Source organism: Coenobita brevimanus, chromosome 13 (assembly GCF_032717465.1).
Source record: "Coenobita brevimanus isolate Jiangsu-jjx chromosome 13, ASM3271746v2, whole genome shotgun sequence".
Lineage (NCBI taxonomy): Eukaryota > Metazoa > Arthropoda > Malacostraca > Decapoda > Coenobitidae > Coenobita > Coenobita brevimanus.
This window is the reverse complement of record NC_136966.1, coordinates 26,153,010-26,162,888: the sequence shown is the minus strand read 5'-3', so window position 1 is coordinate 26,162,888 and position 9,879 is coordinate 26,153,010. Positions and strand designations below refer to the sequence as shown.

Genomic DNA, 9,879 nt, shown 5'->3' with positions numbered 1-9,879 from the left:
GTCTTGTGTGGAGACCGTGCAGAGATGAGAGCAAATTCTCAGCATCCTGGCCCATCGCCTGCTGATCTTGCAGTGTTCTTTGGCAGCAGGTACAGAGTCTCTCGGCTGATGTTTCATCACCAGCTGGGCTGGGGACGCATCGTCGTTATGTAGTGGGGTGTTGAGGTACTGCAATAAGGCTCTGGCAGCTGCATCCGAGTCCAGGGAGCCTCCTGGGCCGTGTTGATCCTCAGGAGCCTCTTGGCATACTTGACTGCAGCATCCACTCGGCCATTGGACTGTGGGTAATGGGCCGATGACACCCTCAGCTGCACACGCCACACAGATAGGAATGCCCTCATTTCACCACTCGCGAGGTTCGTACCCTCGTCACAAGACAGGACCTCCAGGATACTGAACCCTTTGAACCACTTACGAAAGGCCGTTATGAGCCGTAAGCTGGCGGTGCCTCTGGGCAGATGCCCCACCTCCAGTCAGCCAGTTAACTTGTCTGTGTAAACGATGTACTCTTCCCCCTCCAGTTGGAAAAGATCAGCCACTGTTGGCTGGAAGAGGTACTTGGGTGGGGGTGTGGGCATCAAGTTTTCCACAGGTTATGATGGGGCGTTGATCTCACATACTTGACAGTGCCTCATCTTCTGCTCCACCTCAGCATCTATGCCAGGCCAGTACATGCATTGCCTTGTGCACCTGATCATGGAGTCCCTGCCCTGGTCACCTGCGTGGAGGTTGGCAAGGACCGTGCAGTGAAGGGCTGTGGGAATTGCAAGTCACAGGTGCCCCTCATCACCTGTGTTCATGACAGTGTCTTCCTGGCATGATAGGAGCTTCCTCATCCCGTAGTGTGGAGGGAGTGCTATCGGCTCCTCGTCCATCTGGTCAGCCCAGTCCCCAGCACTCACGTGCTCATGGAAGAGCCTGTAGTCCTTGGCCTGATGCATTTCCTCCTCCACTTGACAGAGGTCCACAATGGCGCCTTCTTTGTCATCAAGAGTGCAGACCATCTCTGTCATGACTGCAGCACATGTAGCCTCGTCTTCTGCCAGGTCTGTCTCGTCCGGTCCAGCCTATAGCAGGGGATATCTTAAATGTGCATCTGCTGTGCTGTTCGTCTCCCCCTTCAGTTACTTTATGTGAAATGAGTACATCAATGTCTTCTCCTTGAGGCTGAGTATGCGGGGGTTGCTGATGTCTTTCAGCTCTTTGTCCTTGAAGATCTTGTTCAATGCACAGTGGTCTGTCTGAAGGTGAGGTCCAGACATCCCAGCAGGAACAGGTGCACCTTTTTCAGGTACCATGTGATGGCAAGGGCCCCCCCTCAATGATGCACTGGAATTGGCCATCCCAGTACACCACTTTCCCTGATGTTTTTTTCAGTAATTCTCTGAAGGGCTTCATGAGGGGTTCAAAGGCGAGGAATGGCGCCACTTGGTTCACCAGCCCAAACCACGATCAGATATCTGTGAGGGAGGGGCGTGGCAACATCTGAAAATTTGTTATACTGCTTAGCAAGTCCTGGCTAGGCTGATACTCCTCCCAGGCGAGCTGATAACCTGCGTGGTCATGCTTCTCCTCCAGAAGTGGAATTTGTCTGGGTGAAGCATGATCCCACTTTCTTCACACATTTGCAGGAACTGGTATGTGTGTCAGAAAGCATCAGCGATGCTTCGGTCATGCAGGAGCATGTCGTCAACATATTTTAGTTTTCTGGGGATCTCTGCTGTTGCTTCATCAAAGCACTTGGTAAAAGCGTCCTGACCTGCACAGTGGCCCATGGGTGTGCGCTGGTAGCAGAAGCAGCCCCACGGGGTAATGAAGGTGGTTAGCTTCTTGCTCTCCTCATCCTGGGGTATCTGGTGGTACCCCGAATAAGCATCCGCTACTGTTTTGAACATGTGCTTTGGAATGCTATTAATTACGTCGAATGGGGGGGAGTGTGGTGGGTCTCCTGTTGGCTTGCATGGTTGAGTCACTGATAGTCCTCTGCTCTATGCGGCTGCCCATCATTTTTTGGGACAACCACCGTATGAGAATACCACTCTGTGGGTTCTCCAGCAAGTACAGGCTTGATGATACCCCTCCTTATATCCTCTTCCAACTGCTGGCAAACTTCATCTTAGAAATGGTGGGGACAGACGCCGGTGTGTGCACTGCATAGGGTTTTGAACAGGGATGCAGGTGGATGTGGTGGGCTGGCCCTTTAATCTCCAGTAGGGGGGCGCAGTTCACAGCAAATGTTGTGTGCCCAAAGCACTTCAGGAACCACTCTTCCAACAGGTTCACATTTTCTTCAGTCAGGACGTATGGAGAAGTATCAGGTTGGGAGGGGATTGGGGGCTCCTCCACCTGTTCAATGGCCCCTACAGTTGCCAGCATGTTTGGGAAGACATGTGGCACCAGGCCCAGTGCTTTGCATCTCTGCAGTGACAGATACAGCCGCTGAACTCCGTCAGCGAAGTACACGTTAGCCCTAGCAGCCCTTCAGCAACTGCATTCCTTGCATCCCACAATGTGTATGCTCCCGCCTGCGAGGTGATTAACCCCTTAAATCCTAATCACATCAATTGATGCAATTTGAGTTTTATGCCAAAATGCCTAATCACATCAATTGAACGTGGCTTGTAAAAACCTGTGGAGTGCTTGCTCCACCCCGATTATGATGTATATGGCTTCAGGCCAATGAGAACTCGCCACTGATGTGGCATGAGGGGGGATCGGACAAATCTGGGCGGTGGGGGGGAACCCCCTCTTGGCTGCCTCCATGCCACCCTCTACTCCACTCCCTCACTCTCTCCTTGTCCTCCATCACTCTCCCACCCCTCCACGCAACTGCATCTCTCCTCCCACAACAACCTGCGTTCCTGCCCACCCTCTCTTGCCCCTCCTCCCCCCTGCTAGCCTCGTCCCCCTCCCCCCAAACCCCACCCCATCTCTCCCTCCTTGTCCCTCACTGCCCTTCCAACCGCAAACAGGCCCCAGAGTGTCAGGCCTGAAATACTTATCTGTTTCATATTATTTCCACTTCTTCCCATATTTTTACACCTCACTCTGTTCATTTCTCACTTCGTACCTACCAGTTTCTGTATGTACATAGTTGGAGAATGCTGTATGTTGTACTATATACGATGCATCTTATTATTTTTTTTTTTCATTCTCCCTACCTGCCCAGAGTAGCACCTCTGAGTAGTGTCTGTCTGTGTTAGTTTTCGGAAGGCTATGAGGCCTTGTAGTACTCCCCGCACCTGTTTCATTTCCCCACACATGCAAACACATCAGTTTGCATGGCTGGTATGATAAATTCCAATGAAATGGAGAGTTTCCACAAGAGAATTTGGTTGTTGCCGAAACTGCAATGATAAGTGTGATGAAGTGTATTGATAATGTGATAAGTGTAATGGTAAGTGTGGTAAATATGTAACGAGAAGCTAGGACAGTAAAAAGACAAATTAGAAAAAAAATATTGCTTTTTTTCCCTCTCTTATGCATGCATTTATAGCATTATTCAACTTGATTTTGATGTCCTTGATGGTTATAAACATTTACATGTGTCTGTGTTAGTTCTGGAATGATTATGAGGCCTTGTAGGGGTACTCCCCACACCTGTTTTATCTCCCCACACCTACATAAACACCTGTTTTTTTGGCTGGTATGACAAATCCCATTGAAATAGAGGGTTTCCACACGAGAATTTGGTTGTTGCCAAAATTTTTCTCCCTAAGTACCACTAAGGCCTTGTAGGCCTACTCCCCACACTAGTTATCTCCCCACACCTACATACACACCTGTTTTCGTGGTAAATGTTACAGGACACAATGAAGTGCTGTCTCGTCTGGTCCAGCCTATAGCAGGGGATATCTTAAATATCCACAGCAGATGCAAATTTAAGATATCCCCTGCTATAGGCTGGACCGGACGAGACAGACCTGGCAGAAGACGAGGCTACATGTGCTGCAGTCATGACAGAGATGGTCTGCACCCTTGATGACAAAGAAGGCGCCATTGTGGACCTCTGTCAAGTGGAGGAGGAAAGGCATCAGGCCAAGGACTACAGGCTCTTCCATGAGCAAGTGAGTGCTGGGGACTGGGCTGACCAGATGGACGAGGAGCCGATAGCACTCCCTCCACACTACAGGATGAGGAAGCTCCTATCATGCCCGGAAAACACTGTCATGAACACAGGTGATGAGGGGAACCTGTGACTTGCAATTCCCACAGCCCTTCACAGCACGGTCCTTGAGGCTGAGTATGGGGGGGTTGCCGATGTCTTTCAGCTCTTTGTCCTTGAAGATCTTGTTGAACGCACAGTGGTCTGTCTGAAGGTGAGGTTCAGACATCCCAGCAGGAACAGGTGCGCCTTTTTCAGGTACCATGTGATGGCAAGGGCCCCCCCTCAATGATGGACTGGAATTGGCCATCCCAGTACACCACTTTCCCTGATGTTTTTTTTCAATAATTCTCTGAAGGGCTTCATGAGGGGTTTAAAGGCGAGGAATGGCGCCACTTGGTTCAGCAGCCCAAACCACGATCAGATATCTGTGAGGGAAGGGCGTGGCAACATCTGGAAATTTGTTATACTGCTTAGCAAGTCCTCGCTAGCCTGATACTCCTGCCAGACGAGCTGATAACCTGCTTGGTCATGCATCTCCTGCAGAAGTGGAATTTGTCTGGGTGAAGCATGATCCCACTTTCTTCACACATTTGCAAGAACTGGTATGTGTGCCAGAAAGCATCAGCGATGCTTCGGTCATGCAGGAGCATGTTGTCGACACATTTTAGTTTCCTGGGGATCTCTGCTGTTGCTTCGTCGAAGCACTTGGTAAAAGCGTCCTGACCTGCACAGTGGCCCATGGGTGTGCGCTGGTAGCAGAAGCAGCCCCACGTGGTAATTAAGGTGGTTAGCATCATGCTCTCCTCATCCAGGGGTATCTGGTGGTACCCCGAATAAGCATCCGCTACTGTTTTGAACATGTGCTTTGGAATGCTATTAATTACGTCGAATGGGGGGGAGTGTGGTGGGTCTCCTGTTGGCTTGCATGGTTGAGTCACTGATAGTCCTCTGCTCTATGCGGCTGCCCATCATTTTTTGGGACAACCACTGTATGAGAATACCACTCTGTGGGTTCTCCAGCTAGTACAGGCTCGATGATACCCCTCCTTATATCCTCTTCCAACTGCTGGCAAACTTCATCTTAGAAATGGTGGGGACAGACGCCGGTGTGTGCACTGCATAGGGTTTTGAACAGGGATGCAGGTGGATGTGGTGGGCTGGCCCTTTAATCTCCAGTAGGGGGGCGCAGTTCACAGCAAAAGTTGTGTGCCCAAAGCGCTCCAGGAACCACTCTTCCAACAGGTTCACATTTTCTTCAGTCAGGACGTATGGAGAAGTATCAGGTTGGGAGGGGATTGGGGGCTCCTCCACCTGTTCAATGGCCCCTACAGTTGCCAGCATGTTTGGGAAGACATGTGGCACCAGGCCCAGTGCTCTGCATGTCTGCAGTGACAGATACAGCCGCTGCACTCCGTCAGCGAAGTACACGTTAGCCCTAGCAGCCCTTCAGCAACTGCATTCCTTGCATCCCACAATGTGTATGCTCCCGCCTGCGAGGTGATTAACCCCTTAAGTCCTAATCACATCAATTGATGCAAGTTGAGTTTTATGCCAAAATGCCTAATCACATCAATTGAATGCGGCTTGTAAAAACCTGTGGAGTGCTTGCTCCACCCCGATTATGACGTATATGGCTTCAGGCCAATGAGAACTCGCCTCTGATGTGGCGTGAGGCGGGATCGGACAAACCCGGGCGGTGAGGGGGAACCCCCTCTTGGCTGCCACCATGCCACCCTCTACTCCACTCCCTCACGCCCTCCTTGTCCCCCATCACTCTCCCACCCCTCCACGCAACTGCATCTCTCCTCCCACAACTACCTGCGTCCCTTCCCACCCTCTCTTGCCCCTCCTCCCCCCTGCTAGCCTCGTCCCCCCCCCAAACCCCACCCCATCTCTCCCTCCTTGTCCCTCACTGTCCTTCCAACCGCAAACAGGCCCCCGAGTGTCAGGCCTGATATACGTATCTGTTTCATATTATTTCCACTTCTTCCCATACTTTCACACCTCACTCTGTTCATTTCTCACTTCGTACCTACCAGTTTCAGTATGTACGTAGTTGGAGAATGCTGTATGTTGTACTATATACGACGCATCTTATTTTATTTTATTTTTTTCATTCTCCCTACCTGCCCAGAGTAGCACCTCTGAGTAGTGTCTGTCTGTATTAGTTTTCGGAAGGCTATGAGGCCTTGCAGTACTCCCCGCACCTGTTTCATTTCCCCACACATGCAAACACATCAGTTTGCATGGCTGGTGTGATAAATTCCAATGAAATGGAGAGTTTCCACAAGAGAATTTGGTTGTTGCCGAAACTGCAATGATAAGTGTGATGAAGTGTATTGATAATGTGATACGTGTAATGGTAAGTGTGATAAATATGTAACGAGAAGCTGGGACAGTAAAAAGACAAATTGGAAAAAATTTATTGTTTTTTTTTTTCCTCTCTTATGCATGCATTTATAGCATTATTCAACTTGATTTTGATGTCCTTGATGGTTATAAACATTTACATGTGTCTGTGTTAGTTCTGGAATGATTATGAGGCCTTGTAGGGCTACTCCCCACACCTACATACACACCTGTTTTTATGGCTGGTATGACAAATCCCATTGAAATAGAGGGTTTCCACACGAGAATTTGGATGTTGCCAAAATTTTTCTCCCCAAGTACCACTAAGGCCTTGTAGGCCTACTCCCCACACTAGTTATCTCCCCACACCTACATACACACCTGTTTTCATGGTAAATGTTACAGGACACAATGAAGTGCTTTCTTTTCATGCGGAAAGCTGGTTATTTCCAACCACCTTACCTATAGGCCTACTCTCCACAGCCTAATTTATCTCCCCACAGTCTAGTAATCTCCCCACACCAACATACAACTGTTTTCATGGGTGGTGTGACAAAACACTTTGAAATGACCTGTTTAAATAAGAAAAATAAATAGTTATCATAATTTTCATGTTTTCGATTATTTTCGAGGGGTAACTATCATAAACTTTTTTTTTAACTTTGACGCGCAATTGTGCGGTAACCATTAGGCCAACGGGGGTACGGATTGCGTTGATAGGTGTGTAAATTCTTCCTCTTTAGCCAGAACACAGTCAATTTGCCCTTGGTGAAAGTCGCCAAAACACCCCCGAATTGCGGCTATGCGAAGTACCCTGCCTGAAATAATTACGATCTTAAGGGGTTAATAAAGAAGGGAACCCTAGGGTAGGGACCTATGAGCTTCGCGGATATATATATATATATATATATATATATATATATATATATATATATATATATATATATATATATACATATATATATATATATATATATATATATATATACATATATATATATATATATATATATATATATATATATATATATATATATATATATATATCCACCATCCAATCCTACATTGCCCCATGAGGAGCATAGGAGCCCGGGGCTAGGCAGTTGGTCAGGACATTTAAGATAAGAGTGACCAGCCTCACTAATTCCTGAGTGGCATTACATAGGCAATCAATTCCAACCATCCCTTGGATATAAACCTTCACCGGCTTAATCCGATTGGAGCGCAATAATTATCCACTAAAAAACCAGGCGCCATAATTTGGTTATATGGTTACCACCCAGCATAGTAATTAGTTTCCTGGTGTACAGGATATCAATTGGCTTGTCACTCAGTGTAGAGTCACCCACAGGCAGGAAGAAGAGGAAAGAAAGAAGAAAAGAAAGATAGAAGAGGGAGTGTAAAGTTACCAGTAGGCAGAAGTACAAGGAAAGAATGAAGGACAGGAAGACAGAAGAGGATGGAAGGAAAGAAGGATGGAGAGGAAACGGCAGACACCCGACAGCAGCACTACAACAACTGAGTGGATGGTGAGTGCACCCTGTCACAGGGTTTTTATAATATCACGATATTTTTAAAATAATTGCTGCTTAAATATTTAAATTGATATTAATATTCAATAATATTGAAGAGCAGAGACAATGATTGTCTTGCTACATCAAGCAATGATTACTTTACGCTGGCTTGTGCACGATTCTCTGAGAACGAGAATTTATAAACTTTCTCAACAGTACACAGCAGAGACTAATTACTCACAATTGCTGAATTAGTACTGTTAGCCTCTGGAGAAAGTTACTTCACCCCTGACAATAAATAACTAATACTAACATCAGGTTCTTGCCGATGCTTAACTCCTGGCACAACGGATTTTAAGTTAATACAACAAGACTGGTCTAAGTACCAGTTATGAATAGTAAAACGTCTATGCGAGCTAGGAGCTATGTGGGAAATAAGCTTAATTTGGAGAAATGAAACAAGATTTTACTTTACATTAAGCTCAAGGAAAAGAACTGTTAAATTTATTGATTACAAAAAAGTAAATTTAACGTTACATTTCAAATCAAATCAATGAGACGCACTCACTCACTCACACAAAAGCTAAATACTTACGCCTAGGAAAAAACACCTTAACTAAACTCTTAAGACTACAAAATACAAAAAGGAAATACTGTAGTCGATGAATGCTTTGTATCACCCAGGGGGTGGGAGTTTGGAGAAACCGTACTCTGTGGAGCTTGGGTGCTAGCTGACCTCTCACACTTCTGGAGCACAGGACCTCTCTCCGTCAAAGCAACAACTAGACTGCATTCAAATGATGTATAGGCAGGACGCACAAGCCACCGGAAGAAGGCGTGGCTAACGGTTGAGGCAAGCAGGGGCGAACAATAAAGAAACAATTGTATCGCTCAGTAGAGCACTTAGTGACGTGCATTAAATCGGTCACTTTTGAAAGTGACGAATGTTTTGAAAAGTATACTCCGAAATGGAGAGAGAAACAGTTAACTGAGCGATACACAGTGAGTTTTCCACTAATAGTTCGTGGCTTCTCACAAAAGGGAAATGTCGCGAATTGATTCATGACATTACGCCCTACAAAATTAAATTTTTTCCTTATGGGAAAAAATTTGTGGATATATATATATATATATATATATATATATATATATATATATATATGTACACATCCTAAGTCATTCACACAAGATTCACACTGTGGTGTGTGTGCTATCCTGCTACAGGAGAAAGTCGCAGTCGCCAGTGAGCAAAAAAAAATCGTATTTACGTTAATACAAGCAAGCTTGAGGGAAAAACTCCGTGACGACGGTGAAAATCCTGTACTCAGGTCAAACTGAGCGAAAAGTCGCTACATTTACACTGACAACTAATTGTTGTATAGTGTGGTGTATGTAATACACGGTGTAGGTGTGACAGTTGTAGTGTAACTGTACCTACGTGTAAAATGACACAGTAAATAATAATATGGCGATGACGAAGGCAGAGGAGAAGAGGCGGCAGCGTGCGGCAGACGATCAGCTGGTCCGCACAGCAAAACTGCTACACCCATTGCTGAACCTGCAAAACCAATTAAGGTGGAGCATCAAAAGTGTCAATGAGACAAAATTCTTATTACGTTACAATTACTCTCTCTGCCTAGCAATCAGTACATGCTATGAAAAGTACACTCGAGGTCGCCATTAATTTTAGCACACGATTATGTCAGCAAGTTGAGAATCCCTGTGCAAACTCGGGTCTTCCATAGCCTCGAACTGCACACGGGTCCTCAACCTGTGCCTTAACCTACAGTACTTATATTAGTATCGGGGAGCTGAGAATCCTTGTGCAAACTTGGGTCTTCCATAGCCTCAAGTCGCCTTTGCGGAGTTCTCTCTCGAACTTCCCCCTTAACCTAAAGTACTTATATT

The 9,879-nt window shown here is 46.5% G+C and overlaps 1 protein-coding gene across 1 annotated transcript; it reads right to left on the bottom strand.

Annotated features, from left to right (window-relative positions):
- Positions 1–4,578: 4,578 nt before the first annotated feature.
- Positions 4,579–4,968, bottom strand: LOC145415148 (uncharacterized). Its single transcript, XM_080284562.1, has one exon. The coding sequence runs from the start codon at positions 4,966–4,968 to the stop codon at positions 4,579–4,581; it is 390 nt and encodes a 129-aa protein (XP_080140688.1).
- Between the last annotated feature and the right edge of the window lie 4,911 nt (positions 4,969–9,879).